This window comes from Poecilia mexicana, unplaced genomic scaffold, assembly GCF_051168715.1.
Source record: "Poecilia mexicana isolate PSO_F unplaced genomic scaffold, ASM5116871v1 scaffold_13, whole genome shotgun sequence".
In the NCBI taxonomy this organism is placed as follows: domain Eukaryota; kingdom Metazoa; phylum Chordata; class Actinopteri; order Cyprinodontiformes; family Poeciliidae; genus Poecilia; species Poecilia mexicana.
This window is the reverse complement of record NW_028263382.1, coordinates 21,822,151-21,841,836: the sequence shown is the minus strand read 5'-3', so window position 1 is coordinate 21,841,836 and position 19,686 is coordinate 21,822,151. Positions and strand designations below refer to the sequence as shown.

The window sequence follows — 19,686 nt, the reverse complement described above, 5'->3', positions numbered from 1 at the left end:
GTGCCTCTGTTTATTTATGAGGATGTACAGGTGTTGTCCAAGTGTGCCATTCAAAGTCTCCATTTGGCGTCTCCAAATGGCACACTTGGACAACACCTGATATACAAAGTTCAAATGACTAACTCCTTAGTGCTTCAACATACAGTCATCAATGAGGCTCGAATGAAGAAAATGACCAAAGGATTCCTCTGGTAGACACAACATTACTGATAGAGGAAATGACTTAGAATTAAATAAATAAAATAGCATATCGAGGGGTGTTAGCATACAGTCAGACCTCCTCCCCCTTCTTGCAATACACTGTCTGTTTGTCCACCCCCATCCGTCCGACCCCCACCTAACAGTATGCTAAGGAGGCAGGTCCTGACTTTGAGGCAGGTCCTCACTCGGAGGCAGGTCTTAACTCGGAGGCAGGTCCTGACCTGGAGGCTGGTCCTGACATGTAGGCCAGTCCTGACTCAGAGGGAGGTCTTGACTTGGAGGCCGGTCCTAACTCGGAGGACGGTCCTGACTCGGGTGCCGGCCCAAACTTGGAGGCAGGTCTTATCTCGGAGGAAGGTCCTGACTTGGAGGCAGGTCCTCAATCAGAGGCAGGTCTTAACTCGGAGGCAGGTCCTGACTCGGAGGCTGGACCTCACACGGAAGCAGGTCTTGATTCAGAGGACGGCCCTGACTTGGAGGCAGGTCCTCACTCAGAGGACAGTCCTGACCCCGAGGCAGGTCCTGACTTGGAGAACGGTCCTCACTCGGAAGACGGTCCTGACTCGGAATATGATTCTGTCTCTGAGGCAGGTCCTGACTAGGAGGCAGGTCCTGACCCGGAGGCATGTCCTGACCTGGAGGCATGTCCTGACCTGGAGGAAGGTCCTGACCTGGAGGCCGGTCATGACTCGGTGGATTGTCCTTACTCAGAGGCCGGTCCTGACTAGGAGGCAGGTCCTGACCCAGAGGCCTGTCCATACTCAGAGGCCTGTCCATACTCAGGTCCAGACTCAGAAGTCGGTCCCAACTCAGAGGCAGGTCCAGACTCAGAAGTCTGTCCCAACTCAGAGGCAGGTCTGGACTCAGAGGTCAGTCCCAATTCAGAGGCAGGTCCTGACTCCTCTGTATGGCCCAAACTCAGAGGCCAAACTAAGACTGGACAAACCTCAATGTTTGTTCCACTCTTAGAGGGTTCTTGAGTCTGAGCATCATCTGAATTATCTCCACCACAGAAAGCTTGTTGAATCCACTTCCATGCCTTTCTGAGATGATCTTGTGGAAGATTAATTTTCCTAGGACGTGCCAGGGTTCTTTTGAAACATTGTATAACTTTGTAAATAACTATTGGGTTGTCACTTTTTATCATCTTAAACACCAATTCTCTAGCTAAATCATCACTGCCTGAGAGAAGTTGAAAGATATCTCCACATAGTTTTCTTTCCATCTTGTCAAAAAAGACAAAATCTACGTTCTTTACTTCTTCCCAGAGTTTAGGAGCAAGCTTTTTCTGGACAGATAAAGTGTGCTTCATTTTGTAAGCGACATATCTAGCTCTATGACTGGACTTATAAATCAATAGCCAAATCATTTTTTCCACCGTATTTCTTTTTTCCTCTTCGGTTCCACGTTTGAAACCCGTCTCTTCCGTGTCCCTCAAAAATCGTTCAGGTCCATACCTGCCTGAGTATAATCCTCACTCAGGCAGTTTTCATCTGAGTACAAGTCCTCAAGCCCTAGTAATCTTTTAGCTAACATTAACTGCATCCAACAGCATTTGAACTCAGTCGGTTAGTTTGGTTGAAAAACTATGCAAAGTTCTTTGTGTTTTGCTGGTTTGCTGCCATAATTCTAATATCATTACATTTTATTTTCAGCCCCTTAATTCTATTTACAACTTACATTGCTGACAGCCTATCTCATATAAAAAGCTTGAAAACATATTATTAGAAAAACAAATAAAAGTGAAACTTACAAATGTCCAGAAAGAGAAATAGGAAACACTCCATGAAAGATGTAAACTCTATTATCACTTCAGGTGATAATAGAGTTTGATTTATTGGTTTCATAAGAAATGAATCTATTTTTAATTACATATTTAGATGGTTGATGCAATTGAGACTCTTAAGATTTTTTTTAACTGATGACAGTAAAAAAAAAAACTGTGCAAGTAAGTGTTGACCACATTGCTCTGGACAGATGAGACAAAGTTGACCTTTTTTAGCTACATGCAAAAGACACGATGTTAAAATACATTCTACATCTCTACTCCCTCCCCAAGACTTTATCCACATGGTAAACAGTGATAGTGTCATGCTATGAAAATGCTTGTCAGCAGAAATAGGAAAGATGCATTGACCCCAGTTGACGTAAATCCAGAGTATTTCTGGTAGAAAACCTAGAAGCTCCAAAAAAGAACTGAGATTGGGGAAGAGGTTCACCTACCAGTAGGATCACAACTCTATACATGAACAGCTCCTGCAGATCAAAGCAGATTGCCCAGTTTTATATAAAATTTATCTGTAAAAGATATTGGAAACCACATATTTATATTGTTTTAAAAATCTGCTCTATCACTTGAAATCCCATTTAAGTTTGTAACTGCAACATGACCAAACGTGAAATAAGATAAGGTTTAGGAATATTCCCAAGGCACAGTATTTGTAGCATTTATAATGAGTGTGATGTGCTTAGTGTTTACTGATCCAGTAGAACTGGTCCTGTTAAGTTTGAGTCAGTTAGTCTGATGGGGTGGGATGAGGACTGGGAGGCGCCTGCCCTCTAATTACCCCCTGTTTCTACCAAACACCTCTTTGTTTACACCCTAAGGAGAGTCAAGTCCAGGCAGTGCTGCTAGCTGCGAACATTTCACTAAACTACCAGAGCCATGTCTGTTTTTGTGCTCATCTCTCTCATGCTCTTCAGTGTAGTTTATGCCTCCGACCCTGCGGATCCAGTTCTGCTCGGACCTCCAACCATCGGGTTCAGCTCTTCGGTCCGCTCGGTTTGTAAGCCTATCCCCAGCACATTGTCTCTGTGCCAAGGCATCGGCTACCGGCGTATGTGGATCCCCAACCTGCTCGGCCACGACTCCCTGAAAGAGGCCCAGCAGCAGTCGGCCGCCTGGCTGCCGCTCATCTCCAAGCTGTGCCACCAGGACACCAAGAAGTTCCTGTGCTCGCTGTTCGCCCCGGTGTGCCTGCCGGAGCTCGGCGGGCCCGTGAGCCCCTGCAGGAGCCTGTGCGAGGCCGTGCGGGACGGCTGCGTGCCCGTGATGAGCGCCTTCGGGTTCCCCTGGCCCGAGATGTTTAATTGCTCTCGGTTCCCGAGCGGGACCGAGCTCTGTATCCCAGCAACCGGACAGCTGGAGGAGCGGACGGAAGAGGAGGTCAGGCGCGAGGAGGAGCTGAAAGGTACAGCGTCTTTAGCATATTCCTACTTTTAACTATAACTCTAATTCAAACAACACATCACACAATCTGCCGTAGTTCGAGTTTTCACGGCACCGTTCTGTAGACTTTATTTGTTTACTGGCTGCATTTCATTTTAATGCAAATTTAGCCCAAGTCAGTGGTTCCCAATATCAGGTTCGGGTCCCCACTGGGTGTCGCGATTAAACAAATGTGGGGCCTTAACATCTTTCTTACAAGCCAACCTAACAGATATAGACATAAATGAACGACATTTTCCTTGTTATTATGTTAATAGTGATTAATTGATACTGCTGTTTCCATTTGGGGTTTCTTCGGTCAGGTTGAGATGTTTGGCTGAAATTTACATACTAAACAAGCCTTGACAACGACTGTGATCATTGTAATCCGTACAGATAGTAGGCATTAACGATAAGTCAAGTCAAACCTCTGGATAATTATGTCTCTTTACTGAAGTGGCTGTGTTGCACAGGTCTGTGTGGATTCTGGAAAAAAAGTTGAGATTTCTGATCGCTGTGACGTAATTTATATCTTGCTTTTTACTCAATATTAATTAGACAGCTTACTTCTTATATTTATAGAAAATTGGCCATTAGCAGTTTGGGTATATTTTTGAGTGGTTGAGTGTCTACAACCTCTCATTTCAATAGGAGAAGCTAAAAAGGACTAAAATAAGTTACTTGAAATTCCATCCAAAATGTTATTATAACATGAAGATTTTATATTTGTTTTTCTTTGATTTTTTTTTCTTTACTTTTTATTTAACTACACGTTTTTACATAGAGTTTTTCTTGTAGTTGTATTTTTTTTGTCTTTATGTTCTTTCATGTCATTTTGTTTCTTTGCCTGTTTTATTGATGTGACCACTGAATTTATTGCTCTGGAGATGAAGTCTGTTTTCATCCTCTGTTCTCTGCCCCCACTGCAGACAGCCAGAATTACAATCCTGTTTCTCTTTCCCTTCCACAGGGAGTATCATCTGTGATGCCTGCTCTCTGACTGCTGAAGGAGAGTCTGACATCCAGGAAAACTTCTGCCACAGTCCATACGGTGAGGAACCAACGTAGCCTTTCAGAACATTCCTCTCCTTTTTTATCCAGGAAGACTTGAATTGTTTAATGTGATGTTTTTGCATAGACATTATACATTTTTAGATCAGAAAGTTGTCTGAAGTGACATTTTAGAAACAGCATTAAAATCTCTCCTTCTACGTCACAGCTTTAAAGATGCGTCTGGACAGTGTCTCAACAGTAGGAGGCGACCGTCAGCTGGTGCCTGTGGCCCGCAGCCGCATCCTGAGGTGGGCAGGGGGAGGTGCAGAGAGGGCGCAGGAGTTTGGAGGCGCAATGACCCACAGGGCTCTGTGGCTGCAGGAAGGAGGCAGCTGCACTTGTCCCGACTTAGACTTGGTAGAGACAAACAACAAGCAAGAGCAAAATGAGGAGCCGGTTGACAAAAAAAAGGCAAAGAGAGGAGGAAGGCTGGAGAACAGACCCCAAGATGGATGGTTCCTGGCCCTAGCTCAGGCGGAAGAAGGAAGACTCATTTTGACTCGACTCGTTAAGTGGACCCGGAAGGACAAAGAGCTAAAGAAGTTCATCAGAAGTCTTCTGAAGAAGCCTTGTCCAGAGCTGTAAACAAGTAGCCGTTTTAGTTCGCTACAGAATGGAGCCGGTATGCTATTAGCAGTAACATTTTATATTTATTTGCCTAAATCTAACAGACACAACCATTCCTAAATACTACAACTGAGAAAAAGAGAGACAACATCACAAAAATATTCACCCTTAAAGACTGAGTAGATACTCCCACCTGGCATAAGTTGTACGACACCCTTAAAATGTTGTGATTTAACTGCTAGGGATTATTAAAATTGTAAATATTCAGAATTGGATTTGTATTCTGATGAAATTAGAATTAACCCATTTTCCATTACAGCGGACATCATGCATTAGTAGTCTTTTAATTGATTTTGAGAATATTCCAACTGGAGTAATTGTTTCTATAGTAAAAGCTTATTTTGACGATAACCCATCGTTTTTTGTGAATAAAGCAATTTATTTTATTAATTAGTTTGCTTTTTTTTTTGCATTACCACATATTTTTCTAACAAGGTAGGCATATTTACATGACAAAAAGACTTAGAGGAAGTGAAGTATACCTAATATCTAAGTTGAATAGGTTTGGTGCAAGAAATAAATGTAGTAACAATGAATCTAAGGATGGGCAGTAAGGATGCTGAAGTAGTTTAAGTAGCTGATGATGCTGAGGATGCACTAGCTGACAACTCAAGGACAAAAGTAAAAAAACTTTAGACATCAGAAAGCATAAAAAAAATACCTTCAGTGTGGGAAGCTTGTTTTTGTGTTTGTACTGACAAATGTGTCCATTTCCTATTCCATTTAGTGCAATAAGCAAAACATCTGCTGGTTTTGTTAGAAAAGTTAATTATTGAAAAGGCATAGCTCAACAGGGGACCTGGGGAGGATCTGAAGAGTTAAGGCAAGAAACTAAATGGCTGAGGGGACAGAAGCATCAACAGAGGAGAACATTTTTTATGACACTGAACAACATTAGAAAATTGTAAACTATGAGGCTGCTTTTATCCTTTTCACCTTGTGAAATGGTATTAGCTCTTTTTCACATACACATTTCCAGTTCTAAATGCATGTTTCCCATGTTTTGAAAGTATGAAATAATAATAAATATATATATATATATATATATATATATATATCTGGCGTTATCAGTTTTCAGTTCAAGTTGTCCACAGCCTGATTGTTACAAAATTCAGACTTGCAAGATGCGACTTTATTTGATTTGTTATGTTTTAGAAAACCTTTCAACTCTGAAGAATGAGACATAGAGCTGTATTCTGGTTGTTGGCAATTTCAACTATTTGTGGTGAAGTTGCACAGGCAGTGATGGTGATGCAATGTTTGGAAAGTTACTATTTCACATCAAGTGTAGCCTTTCAACGACAATGTTTGTGGAGTTTTACTTGCATGCAGACAGAAAATATCCACATCATAAAGAAATTCTCAAGTCATATTAATTAACTTTTTTCATCCAATTTGTATGTATTTCACATAGTTTTGCTATGTTTGAATATTCCCATCTGTATTTAATTAAACCCCATCAGTGTATTATTACATTTTGTGTTATAGTTTTGCATGAATTTTTTGTTCATTCTGTTCTTGATCTTTCCACCATGACTCAGTGAAGACAGAAATTGGACTCCACAGAAACACACCTGTTGATGTTAACTTGATATATCGGTTTCATGCCGCCTCCATCAGTATCACTGTCTGCTCCTACACATATAATTTGCTCAGGTTTAGATATCGGCAGATGGGGATCTAACACGTCTCATTATAAAAGCAGACAAACCGATGTTTCAACTTTACGTTACCTTCATTAAAACAACTGCCAATAATCACGGTGTACATGCTGTCAGTCACGTGATGCATAAATTATTCAAACTGCAGAGTGTCCGAGCTTCTCAGATACAGGTGCATTCCTCTCGTGCTCAGCTGGTCTGCTTCTTTTCACTTCTGTTTAGTGAAGAGTCACTGTTCTTTAGAAAACAGGTAAGTTTTTCTTACTATTTTCATTTGAACATTTATTTGCGTATGATCCACAGCAGAGAGCTTGTGGATGCAGTTTGAGAATGGTGGAGCATTTTATTCTCAGACTTAAGAATGAAAACGTACGATAAATTGTCTCAAAAGTTTATAGAGCTTTGTACATTAAGCCGCCAATCTCAGAAAAGGCAAGTAAATGGAAAGTATTTCAACATAATTGTTAATTCAAATTAATAGTTCTGTCATTTAAAGACCGCAATAAGTTTAGACAAATCATCTTGCTTCTGTAAAATGAATATATTGTAGAAATAATTGTTTTAGTGGCTCAAAATAACAGATAGATTCATAGAACGGTAAGTCATTCTTGTGTAATTTGCACACATAAGAAAGTTGATACAGAAGCATCCTTCCGTGATACTTTATACATTTTTAATATTGTTAAGCTAAGTATATAGTGACTTGCCAAAAATATAGTAGTTTCAAAACAAAAATCAAATAATGTAGTAGATAATAATAAAGTAGTGATATAGGTATGGTAATATTACTGGAGCTGATATAAAAAGGACTACATTTCTTTTAAGTAGACAATTTGTAATTAAAGCTGTTGGAACATTTTGCTAATCCAAATTGTGACCATGGAGTTTAATATTTATTTATCAAGAATAAATATGTAGCGCTATCTCCAAATGCTATTGGTTGTAATAGTATTTTTTGTAATAGCTCTTACAACAGATAACTGTTCAATATGTACAAATGATCGTAGTGTTATTTACACAGCTGCCTTGAAGCAAGTTTGCATGTTGTCTGTGTAGAGTCTGTCATTTCCACTCAGGTCACAGGTCATTCCTATTATATTCAAAATGTTGGCAATACAAAAGTTACGCTCTTTTCTACAAGGAACAAAATAACAAATGGGTCATGTATTTTGATTCCCAAAGTTTTGGTTGGACCTCTCCTTATTTAGAAACTCAGTATTTGGTAACACTTTATTTGAAGTGGGGTGAATAAGACTGTCATGACACCGTCATAAACATGACATAACACCTGTCATGAACATCAATAAGCCTTCATGAATATTTATGACTGTTGTCATAAAGCGTCATTCAGTAAATTATGACACTTTTAATACAAAGCTGACATTATTCAAAATGTCTTTGATATGACAACTTGACATTAACCAGGAAATCATTACTGTTTAAACTTTACCTTTAATAAAATAAAGTTACCTAATTTTTAAAGTGCAATCAGTAATACTTTTATAACAAATTCATATCAGAGTTGATATAGAGTCCAGTCCAAGAGTTGAAGACCGCTGTCAAAGAATAAATGAGATTGCATGACACTTCTAATAAAATGTATGCATCTCCCGTTTTCCTTCTCTTCAAGGATGGTGTCCCCTGCTATTGCTTTGGCTTTTCTTCCCCTTCTGCTGACACTGATAATCAGGTACCGCTACTACTTTGTGCTGTTCTACCGGGCGGTTCTGGTTAGGATTTGGAAGGACTGTGTAACCGGTTTGAGCCGAGAAGAGCGTGCATTCCAGTACGTTCTGACTAACTCCACACCTGGGGACCCAGACAGCATCCTGGACGCCTTCGATTACTGGTGCAGCAAAGTGGAGTTCATCAGCAACATTGGGCCTAAAAAAGGCAGGGAATCTGTTTACTTCAGTGTGCATGAAGTGTTGATGTGAAGAACATTCTGAGTTCATACCTGCTAGAGCTTGTGAGTGTTTTTTGTTGTTTAGGTAAGATTCTGGACCGCCTTCTGATGGAGCAAAGCCCTTTAACAGTGCTGGAACTGGGAGCTCATTGTGGATACAGCACCGTGAGAATCGCCCGGGCTCTTCCTCTTGGGGCCCGACTCTACAGCATCGAGATGGATCAAGGGAACGCAGCCATTGCTGAGAAAATCATCCGTCTGGCAGGATTTGACGATGACACGGTGAGACAGCAGGAAATGGCCAGCTACTCGTGAAATCCCCCTTAATGCAAACTTTTTGCTCTGTGTCATCTATTTGCATCTTCAGGTGGAGCTCATTGTGAATCCATCTGATGAAGTAATACCTCGGCTGCGGTCCGACTACAACCTGGAGAGGCTGGATTTTGTCTTCATGGACCACTGGAAGAAATGCTACCTGCCTGACCTACAGGTAGTAGATTAATAAAGAAACAGCTAGTAGATTAATAAAGAAACATTAACATTGTTCCATTCTGTTTGTTTCAGTTACTGGAGGGATATGGTCTGCTGGGAAAAGGGTCTATGATTGTGGCTGACAATGTGCTGTTTCCCGGGGCTCCAAAGTTTCTCCGATACCTCCGGAAATGCGGCTTGTATGAGTGGAAGATCCACCGAGCCACGCTGGAGTACAGCAGGGGCATCAGGGATGGGATGGCTGAGCTGATCTACCAGGGAATTAAATAAAATACCTTTACTGTTGGAATACATGTTAATAATGACAGAGAATAATTTTATAGCAATTTTGTTAAGAAAACTGTGACAAAGTAAAAATGATCTGATTTATGATTGATTATGTTATTGGGATTGTGCGTGACAGACAAAGTAGCAACTGATGGGGGGGGGGAATGATAAGTGGTTCTAAAACGCTTTAAAAATGTTATCTCAAAATTGAGTTGTGCCATTGCATTCAGCCATGTTTGCTCTCATACTTTGAAATAAAATCCAGTGCAAGCAAATGTCTGAAGGGGTAACCTAGGCTAGTAGCTAAAAGAGGGGACCAGAAAAAAATATGCTTATGGGACACAGACAATATGTGGAAGAACATGCCCCAGTCAGACGAGGCTAAAATTCTTCTTAATAGCTTACATGCAAAACTAACTTTACACATCACCCTGACCACCATACTCAAAGGGAAACATGGTAGTGTCAGCATCATGCTGTGGGAAATCTTTTTGGCAGGATATGAATTAAGCCAAACACAATACTTCCTGGACAATCCTGGAAGGAACTTTTTTTTTTTTGTCAAAAGACTTTGACGATGTGACATAGCGTCACCTGCCAATGGGATACTGACCATAAATATGCTGCTAGAGTTACAAAGAAATTGTATCAAAGCATTTTTTTAAAGTTGAAACTTAAATCCAGCTTACTTTTAATATCAGAACTACTTTTTTCTAGGTAAATGAGGAAGGCATTCTATTTTTATACCTAAGACTTTATTAAAGACGTGAAACAGCATTAAAAAGTGAAGCTTTCTGTATCCACCCAAATATTCCCCAACGAGCAACGAGTCATTGGAGAGTCAGTGCTAATTAGTAAATTAGATTTCAATCTGTCAATCATACTTTCATACTAATGTAAACTGTAGAAAATTATTTTGATTTAACTCTAGCATTAAAATCAGGATTGAAAACACCAAGACCAGAGATAAAATAAATAAAATCTTTCAAATAAAGTGAGTTACATGTTACTTAAACGCACTTTGACATCAGAGCTCCTGTAAAACTTCAGTTCACTGGCCCTGCTCCAGAAATTAAACACCTAAATAAAGAAAGTTAATGTTGGACTCTCACCAGAGAAGTACAATAAAAAAAATTTCCAGCCTTTAAACAGGATTTACATAATCCTGACCCAATATTAGACATTTTTAACATTTATCCCAATAAACAACAAGAAAGCACTAATAAAATACGTAGCTGTTTAATTTATAGCAAATAAAATCAAAAAATACAAATAGAACAAAAATAATCTCTCAAAAAAGTGAATCTTTGTGATGACCTTTAACTGAGACCTGTAACTTTAATCAGAGCATTTGTTCCCAGCTGCAAACTATAAAGATAAGAGAGCTGAGAACACATTACTATTTTACAATGTTTTTTTTTTTTAAACCTTCTACTGAAGGAGAGTTTACAACCACAATTCAGTAGCACTGCAATAAAAGAGAAGTAGACTTTTTTTTTTCTTTTAAAGATGGGCTGTTTTTACAGGTAAACTATTTTGCTGACCAAAGCAATATTCCCTGAATCAGCAATTCAGAACATCTCCATAGCACATGACTTAAGATATGACCAGGTCAAAGTTTAAATGGCAGATTGCTGGGTTGAGTGTGTGCAAAACAGTCCCTGGGTCTACGTCAGGGCACCTGACAGGTTTGGAGCAGCTTTAACCAGATGGATTGATTAAGTAAGCCTGCAGTTAAAAACAAGAAATGCGGACCAATGGCAGTATTTATACACAAATCTCCCATCTCTGAGTGTGTTCCAGGCAGCAGACTTCACAGCAATGTCCAACAATGTCTACAGCTTTAAAGACTGATGGATCACAGCTTAAGATTCACCTGAACGCTCCCCTGAAGTATCTTAATGTGTTTCAACTAGATTTTCATCCCAGGTGCACAAATATTAAAACATATCTGAGTCACAGAGTGGTTAGGCATCGGTCACATTTTTGGTAGCGAGTGTAAATCCAGACGCCGATTGCGACAGAAAATTGCTTTAAATCATCCACTGGTCCTGGTCTTGGTCTGCTCCTTCCATGTCCACCTGATCGAGTGAAACAAGGGCAGATTTATCTATTTTGGGTTTGATTAGAACAACAAGTGATGGCGGTAGCTACATTGAAAGGTTAAATTAAGGTACCTCATTGATCTCGCCGTCATCAGGCGACTCGTTGTAGTCATTCATCTCGTCCATGTCCTGCATGTCTTCTTCATCTTCCGAGTCTTCCTCACTGTCTTCCTCATCCTCGTCATCCTCTTCCTCCTCCTCCTCATAACCTGCCTGCATCCATCAAATGAAAACTACAATGAACTTAACGATTTATATCGCTTCTTGGACAGCTTTCAAAAACATCTAACACCAAGAGATCTGAAAAGTGTTGCATGCATGTGCATGGAGGCCCCCTGAGTTTGAGCCATCCTTCACCACAATTACAACTTCAAGCTTCCCCAACTTCAACTTTTGGGGTACATCTCTAACCCTCTGTGAGCATCTACAAACTCAGTTTGTTGCTCCTTCTTTTCTGCAAAAAACAGCTCAAGTTCAGACAGTTCAAATGAAGAGCCACTGTAAGCTACTGCAACAAAGACAACCAGCTTTCGTGTAAACATTTATTTAAAATCTTACCATGTAATCTCAATTTGATTCCAGTCTGGACTAACATGTGGACATGCTTAATCTAATTAATGCTATTGTAGCTCTGGCTGCATATTTAAGGATTAAATCTCCTCTGCCCAGAGCATGTTCTTTGACATTTTTAGCATTGCATGGCTAGGTGGAAAAGAACCTGCCCCATGTATAGGAGTAATGGTCTTCTACCCAGAAGTCCCAGGTTCTATTCCTGATCTATTTGGTGTGTATCCTCCCACTTCCTGCCAAGCTACTAATAATGAAAGCCATTAGTGCTTTATATATTTATATTAAGAGTAAAATACACAGATATGGAATCTATTTGCTAATAAGTGGTTTCAAAATTTAAATGGTTGCACCGGATTCTATTTGGGAGTTTCATAATTTCCTTCCACTTACCAGTTACAGGTAAGCACAACCTTATCTTGGTCTACCACAGAAAAATCTTAATAAAGTACATTGAAGTTGTGGTTGTAACGTGATTTAAAAAAAGAGAGAGAGAGACTGTTTTATCCACGCTAGGAAACCACGCAAAACAGTTTATTCTCAGCCTGCGATTACCTCAAAAACAGGTTTCCCGATGGGCATTAAGTTGTTGTCTTTCTCGGCGATGCTCTGCAGCTGAAAAGACCAGAGATCATAAGTTTAAAAACACGGGAACTGGGAGCAGGGAAGACATGAAGCAGAGTGTGAAGGTATACCCAAGTTTGATGTTGCTGCTCCTGCTGCTGCAGCTCCGTCTCGTCCACGCAAGGTCTGTCCAGGTTGAACCACAGAGACTCGGTGACCCGCGGGAGCAGGGACGGAAACAGTGTCGACATGACTGTCAGAGAATAAGTCCAAAAACAAGTCAATGTGACTCAGAGCTGGAGCTTTAAATCCAGAGCTCGCCCTGAAACACAACAGCAGCACAAAGACTTTTTAAATTCGGGAATATAGTATACTATTTTAAATAAAAGTTTTAAAGAATCATTAGAATACATTCAAAACCATAAAGGATAATATTTTCAAGGATATTAAACTCTGTACCTGTCAGTATCTCGCTGCTGCTTCGAAATAATTCAAAACAACGAAAACCGGAAACAAGCGGTGTTCATCTATAAAGTCCCCCTCAGAAGTGTTCCGCTTGAGTAAAAAATAACTTAAGCGCATGTCCCGACAACAGCAATATAATACAGAAGCAAAATTTACATTGTTCTTCAAACAATGGCTTATATCTTTGACTCAATGACGCTAAGAAAACGTGAATCTAGTATTGTGCATGTTTGTGTAACTTGTAATGGAAATGTAAGAAAACGGAGAGCATACAAGCTTCTTTCATCTTTGTTGTTTGAAGCATGATCATAAATTCAGACTTAATTTGTACTCATCTGTTATTAACCAGAAAAAAAAAACAGTTCAACACTGGAAATTTCTCAAAATGTCAAAAATAAAGATCAAATATCTACTTGTATGATACCCCAAATATAAAACAATGCACAGAGTTTTGGTTCAGTCTAGTTTGGTGTTGATGACTGACAGCAAACAGAAGCTCATGAGCTTTCAGAAGAAATTACTGTAATTGACCCTGGTACAGGTAATCCCAAAGTTGCTACCATTAGCAGAAGCTATTTTTACATGACAACATGTAAATGTGTGTTGAGTGTACTCTCATCCCTGACAAATGAATGATATGAGCCTCAAGACATGTTCTATTTTTTTTCTTTTGAATGTTTGCCTTTCTTTGTTTTGTTTTTTTTCCACCCACAGTTTATAAGATTTATGGATGTTTATTCAGATCTGATAATATAAAACATCTGCTGTAGCCCAAGTGACTTCACATGTTAAAAACATAATGTGTATTGTTAATATTTCATCTAAACCAGCTATTCACGAGTGTGGCAAAAAGATATCTGGAATGCTTCTTTTTTCTTCTAATGACTCACCATGCTATTTTCTGTAAGTTTTTCAATCACATGTAGGTAGGAGAGGGAGGATGAACAACCTTGAGGTTGGCCAAACTATCTCCTACCACATGTAATAAAATCTCAGATTATCACACACTTCAGTTTTTGCCTGTTCTTGCTATTTCCTACAACTGTGACCTAGACTTTGAACTTTGGAAACAAATTACTTACTAGTTATGGAGGGATTTGTCTTCGTCCACACTCAACTCAGGAAGCTTGAGAGAGGAGTGTTCAATGTGCTTTGAATTTCCTGTTTTGTCTTGAGAAGTGTGCTCGAGGTTGACTGGGGATAAAGTTTTACTTGATAATTTTGTCAAGACAGAAACTGAAAAGGTAAAAGAGATTTGTTCTTTATTTATTTCGACTAAGTCTAAAAGCAAGAGTCTTTGACACTATGAAAGAAATTGTGATATGTTTAGTCTATGGTAAAAGTTTTGATTTTGTATCCTGAGAAAAGACTGAACTGTATGTGTGGTCTCCATATGTAGCAAATACCCTATTTCTAGATATATAGGGGCTAATAAGCACAGCAACGTTATTTAAGTCCTGATTGTTTTCCATTGCTAGAAATATTACCCACAGTAATTGCAGTTGTACTTTTGTAAAAGGTGATTCTACAAAGTTTTGGCATTAGTATGAATGGAAATTAATGTCACACTTTGTAAAACAAATTTTAAAAACCATTTATAATTTCCCTTCGACTTTATAATTATGGAACAGCACTAAACAGCAACGTCTCACACTCTAGAAAAAAAAACAGATAGCAGCTTTTGTACTTAGTATCAGTACTAGGGGCAGAGGCTTGAAACGATTCAGTTATATTACATAGAAAATAATGTATTTTTATTACAGTTTGATAGTGTTCAAAAACTTAAATATCTTTGCATGCTATTGTGTATAGCAGTCTGAATTCAACTCAGTAGGTGATTCCCTTATGGTTTTTAACTTAGTCACAACTGCAATTCTAATAAACGTTTAGCTTGTAGACTAATATTTTTTACTGTATTGCCAAATATATGATACCGGTGTCCTGTGGCCTTGAGCAGTGGCCGTCCCACTTGTTCCAGCAGTGGGAATATTTAGTCTTACGCTCTAGAAAAAAAACAGATAGCTACCTCTGTATATCAGTAGTAGGGGCAGACGCTTGAAAGGACTTAGTTACAGGTATGCAGGTGGAAGATTTAGATTGAAAATAAAATATGAATACAATGACTAAAAGTGACAAATGAAGGCAACCTAAATAATTCACATAATCTTAACATTACTCTGTGCTAACAAGACTAAAAAAAGAAAACACAAAGACGTGCAAGGAGTGAAGGAGGAACTACAAGTTCTCTTAAAGTTAATAATGAATACAAATTTTAATTCTTTCTGGTAATGGTTTAAAAATGGGTAGACATCCCTTCAGATTAAGCTGGAATTTTGAAAAGTACTATTAGCGAATGGCTGCTGCTTTCGTGTTTTCTTGGCCACGTGATAACAAACCTCCACAGGTTGTTTTCCCTCTACAGCCATGCTGCTGTTCCTGGGCTGTCTGCTCACCCTTTCCAGTGGCGCTCTGTGTCTGGACCAACTCAACATGTGCATGAATGCAAAACATCACAAAGTGGAGCCTGGCCCTGAGGGAGCACTGCACCGTCAGGTTAGGAACACATGCATGGTGTTACTGACGTTGAACAGCAAAGAAGGCTATTTCAAGCGGTAACTTCAAGTCGTGATGTAACATCCACTTTTGCAGTGTGCCCCCTGGCGTGAGAATGCATGTTGCACTGCTAACACCAGCGAAGAGGCTCACAATGACAACTCTTACCTGTATTATTTCAACTGGAACCACTGCGGTGCTATGAGCTCCAAGTGCAAGCAACATTTCATCCAGGACACTTGCTTCTATGAGTGTTCCCCACACTTAGGACCCTGGATACAATCGGTGTGTATTGTCGAAGTGTGTCTGTGAGATAGCAACACTAGATGGCAGCAAAAGTATTTGACCAAAAATGGTAAACTTGAAGTTCATTTTAAGCGTCTTGTTGGCTCGAATTAGATTTATGAAAAATACTTTACAGATTAATTGGATGATGGTGAATGTCAAGTTCATTTTTAAACACATTTAAAACTGTCTAAATTAAAAAAGTTCAGAGTTATGCACATAAAATGAGAAAATGATCCAAGAGTAGAAAAAACAAAAACCCCAGCACAAAATAAAGATTTACATATGTTTATTGGAAAACGTTTTCCTGATTGTTTCTAAAGGATTAAGATTATGTGAGAGGAATGGTCAAAGGGTCCCGACAGCATTATATTTGTTTTGGTCATTTTGGATTCAGAGCCATCTGTGATTTCAAATAATTCAGGCAATAAAGTAAGGCATTAAGAGTGGCTGCTTTGTTTTTATTCAGAGGAGATGATATATCCAAGAACCATGTATGAGATGAAATTGGATGTTTCATTAAAGTTTATCCAAATGACAGGATATGTTGGCAAGAACCGAAGTTGACCAGGAGTCAATCTTCACAAAAAGCTCAAATACTCATTGTGAAAACTACTTATTCTGTGATTTATAAAAGAAAACTTGAGCTGACTCCATGGTAGGATTTAAGATCAGACATAAGTGAAAATTTTCACTCATGTAATTTTATTTTTTTTTAAATAACTGATTTACCAGAGTACACTGCTTTATTTGCAAAACTCATGTGCTGTGAAGAATTCTGTTATAGAAGAAGGTTGTCCCTTGTGTTTAGGCAGATGAAAACTGGCGAAAGGAACGGATCTTGAACGTGCCTCTTTGTAAAGAGGATTGTGAACAGTGGTGGGAAGACTGCAAGGATGATTTTACTTGCAAGACAAATTGGCACAAGGGATGGGATTGGAGCTCTGGTAAGATACACGAGAAGCAAAGAGCACAGACATAGAACAATATGCTTGACTATGTGTACAAATGAGTAACTTCTTTATATTCCTTTATGTAACATTTATGCATTTCTCCACATTTCTCTCACAGGTACCAACAAGTGTCCTGCAGGCAGTCAATGCAGAAAATGGACTGATGTCTATCCAACACCCAAATCCATGTGTGAACAAATCTGGTCCAACTCTTACCTTTACACCACCCTTACCAAAGACTCTGGTCGCTGCATGCAGCTTTGGTTCACAGGATCAAACCCCAACAAGAAGGTGGCCGAGTACTACCTCAACACCGCTCAGCGGGGCCAAAGTTTTCCCGTGACAACGCTACTCTTCCTGACTGCCACGTCTTTCTTTGCAACCATCTTCTAGCATGACCCCGTTGCCATATCTTGCATTACAATGGATTCAGTAATTAAAGTGTTTTCAAACACATTCTTCAGAGTGTTTTTTTTTTTAAGATTGAGCATGCTTTTCTTCTTTTTCAGTCGTAAAGGTGAATGGCAAAAAGCAAAAGAAATACGTCACTGCCACCTTCTATTCCCAAATGTGGCCCAAACACCTATATGCTGTTTATTAAGCTAGAATGTTTGACTAAATAAAAAAATTGCTTAATAGCATGATATTCCAGGCTTTCAGTTATAGTATATATAACATTTTCCTGAACTCGTTTCATTCAGTTCAATTCAATTAAAAATACTTTATTGATCCCAAAGAGAAATGACTTTATTCAAAGTTCTTCAAAGAGTTGTTGAAGATGCTGATGGCAGTGGACAGGAAAATTGTCTGTAGCAGTCTATATGACAGCGAAACAGAAGAAGCCTCTGACTGAAGACACTGTTGTTGTATGACAAACTTATGAAGAGAATGCTTAGGGTTCTCCACAATTTTGATTTTATGTAAAATTCTTCTTTGCACCATAATCTCCAGTGGTTCCACAGTAGTCCCCAGAAGAGAACCATCCGTCTTTCACGAAGCTGAAGTTGGTTTCCAATTCCAGCTTCCAATAGCTAAAGGGCAATTCCACTTAATTTTTAAATACCTTCTGCATCTTTAATCAACTCTAGCTTAAAAACTACTACACCTAGACACTTGAAACTTGGACTGGATTATTCTCTTCTTCAAGCTGAATATTTTGAACCATGTTTGTGATTTGAGAAACATTTTTCTGATTTGTGAAAACCCAATAAAGTTCGATAATCACTGTTTTTTGGCATCTGGATCACACTCTAATTTTAAAAAATTCAACTCCTATACTCTTCAAACTTGGACTGGATTATTCTCCTCTTCACAAATCACAAACAAGGTTTTAAATATTCAGCTTGAAGAAGAGAATAATCCAGTCCAAGTTTCAAGTGTCTAGGTGTAGTAGAGTTGATTAAAGATGCGGAAAGTAGTGAAAAATTAAGTGGAATCGCCCTTTAGCTATTGGAAGCTGGAATTGGAAACCAACTTTTCAGCTTCATCCGTCTTTCTCAGGTTGTTGAGTCTTTTATGTTGAGTCTAGTTATGATTCTGCTACCCCAACAGATGATGGCAGTAGAGATTACACTCTCAACAACAGCACAGCTTTCACAAGAAGTACAATCTACTCTGTCCCTTCTTGTAGAAGCAATGCCTTGTTTCCAGCCCAGGAAATAAGGTACCATATTTTCCACACTATAAGGCGCACCTTAAATGAATTGCCTACTTTAAAACTTTTTTCAGATATAAGGAGCACCGCAGTATAAGGAGCATAGAATAGACACTACAGGATTGCCTATACGGGACGCGATTTGTTCGTACTCTACAGATGTGGATGTGTAATAATAAAGACAGAGACTGCCACCGCAGTCTCTGTCTCTCTTCCTCCCCACCCCCGGCTTTAAATGTATAGGGGCAGGTCCCTTGGTAACTAACCCTAGCCGAAGCACCCGGATAAATGTCTAAAGCCACTTTGTTGACATAAAGAATATCAACAATTCTAGAATCAGTCCGGTTGGCGAGGAGAGCCTTCTGCGACTGGGCCGGGGCGTGGCCAGACGATGGTCACCCTTCTCCGTTCGCTCACAGCATGTTCATGGAGAACGTGGTGCTAAATGACCTGCAGATGACCTGACTATAGACGGTCGGTAAGTAGATAGGTCAGTCAAACTTTATTAACAAACCAGCGTTCTGACAACTATCCCAGCATGCACCGCGCGCTTCTTCTTCTACGGGCAAAAATGAAGTCGGCGGCTGCTTACCGTAGTTACTAAACCTGTTGTGGCTCAATATTGGTCCATATATAAGGCGCACTGGATTATAAGGCGCACTGTTGGCTCTTGAGGAAATTGAAGGTTTTTAGGTGCGCCTTATAGTGCGGAAAGTACAGTATTTATTTTCCTCAACCACCACAACTTCTTTTCCCATTATGGAAATAGTTTAATTCTAGAATTGTGTTAATTCTGACATGAATGTTTTTGAGCCTCCCAACTAAAGGCAAAACCTCTAAGTCTTCCATCCTTATTCCGTAACTCCAAATCAGCTTGGTTCATCACTGATCATTTTATTTCCTGTTTTGGAGTCTCAGGGCTATTCTAGGCCTTTGTATGTGGAGTTTGAACACTCACCTGGTTCTAGGAGGGAACTCCTGCTTCTTCCCACAATCTACAAACAAGCACGTTATTTTAATTGGCCCATTCTTCGTGGTTGTGTGTCTTTCTGTTAGGACTGTGACGTACTAGCGACGTGACAGGATGTGCTTCACCGCTCACCCACTGACCACCAACCCCTGTCT

At 39.5% G+C, this 19,686-nt stretch overlaps 4 protein-coding genes across 5 annotated transcripts; 3 read left to right on the top strand and 1 right to left on the bottom strand.

Moving 5' to 3' along the window:
• The first annotated feature begins 2,756 nt into the window (after positions 1 to 2,756).
• sfrp2l (secreted frizzled-related protein 2 like) lies at positions 2,757 to 5,479 on the top strand. Its single transcript, XM_015003675.2, has 3 exons — positions 2,757 to 3,392; positions 4,380 to 4,460; positions 4,629 to 5,479. Exons 1-3 carry the CDS (start codon positions 2,867 to 2,869, stop codon positions 5,045 to 5,047), a joined length of 1,026 nt encoding a protein of 341 aa, XP_014859161.2. The 5' UTR covers positions 2,757 to 2,866; the 3' UTR covers positions 5,048 to 5,479.
• Positions 5,480 to 8,138: 2,659 nt separating this feature from the next.
• On the top strand, positions 8,139 to 9,418 carry tomt (transmembrane O-methyltransferase). The gene is made up of 4 exons (XM_015003676.2): positions 8,139 to 8,643; positions 8,742 to 8,938; positions 9,024 to 9,146; positions 9,221 to 9,418. Exons 1-4 carry the CDS (start codon positions 8,331 to 8,333, stop codon positions 9,416 to 9,418), a joined length of 831 nt encoding a protein of 276 aa, XP_014859162.1. The 5' UTR covers positions 8,139 to 8,330.
• A 730-nt stretch (positions 9,419 to 10,148) lies between these two features.
• Positions 10,149 to 13,168, bottom strand: anapc15 (anaphase promoting complex subunit 15). Of its 2 annotated transcripts, none has more exons than XM_015003672.2 (5): positions 13,111 to 13,168; positions 12,783 to 12,973; positions 12,643 to 12,702; positions 11,593 to 11,733; positions 10,149 to 11,496 (listed from the first exon to the last, which is right to left on the bottom strand). In XM_015003672.2, the coding sequence occupies exons 2-5, from the start codon at positions 12,900 to 12,902 to the stop codon at positions 11,449 to 11,451; spliced, it is 369 nt and encodes a 122-aa protein (XP_014859158.1). In that variant the 5' UTR covers positions 12,903 to 12,973; positions 13,111 to 13,168; the 3' UTR covers positions 10,149 to 11,448. The 2 variants fall into 2 exon arrangements, with proteins under 2 accessions (XP_014859158.1, XP_087868003.1); XM_088011877.1 differs by having other exon boundaries at positions 12,783 to 12,904; positions 13,111 to 13,166.
• Positions 13,169 to 15,360: 2,192 nt separating this feature from the next.
• On the top strand, positions 15,361 to 17,363 carry folr (folate receptor). Its single transcript, XM_088011384.1, is given in 5 exon segments — positions 15,361 to 15,669; positions 15,766 to 15,954; positions 16,766 to 16,901; positions 17,026 to 17,271; positions 17,274 to 17,363. Coding segments are annotated over 5 exon segments (732 nt in total). The 5' UTR covers positions 15,361 to 15,540; the 3' UTR covers positions 17,306 to 17,363.
• Positions 17,364 to 19,686: the final 2,323 nt, after the last annotated feature.

Bases quoted from the DNA above. Each gene is read 5' to 3' on its own strand.
- tomt (XM_015003676.2), top strand. From the start codon at position 8,331: ATGACACTTCTAATAAAATGTATGCATCTCCCGTTTTCCTTCTCTTCA. The intron at 8,644-8,741 runs GCAGGGAATCTG...TTTGTTGTTTAG, and splicing joins CAACATTGGGCCTAAAAAAG to GTAAGATTCTGGACCGCCTT. The intron at 8,939-9,023 runs GTGAGACAGCAG...TTGCATCTTCAG, and splicing joins CAGGATTTGACGATGACACG to GTGGAGCTCATTGTGAATCC.
- sfrp2l (XM_015003675.2), top strand. From the start codon at position 2,867: ATGTCTGTTTTTGTGCTCATCTCTCTCATGCTCTTCAGTGTAGTTTAT. The intron at 3,393-4,379 runs GTACAGCGTCTT...TCCCTTCCACAG, and splicing joins GCGCGAGGAGGAGCTGAAAG to GGAGTATCATCTGTGATGCC. The intron at 4,461-4,628 runs GTGAGGAACCAA...TCTACGTCACAG, and splicing joins CTTCTGCCACAGTCCATACG to CTTTAAAGATGCGTCTGGAC.
- anapc15 (XM_015003672.2), bottom strand. From the start codon at position 12,902: ATGTCGACACTGTTTCCGTCCCTGCTCCCGCGGGTCACCGAGTCTCTG. The intron at 12,703-12,782 runs GTATACCTTCAC...TGGTCTTTTCAG, and splicing joins AGCAGCAACATCAAACTTGG to CTGCAGAGCATCGCCGAGAA. The intron at 11,497-11,592 runs GTACCTTAATTT...TCACTCGATCAG, and splicing joins ATGACGGCGAGATCAATGAG to GTGGACATGGAAGGAGCAGA.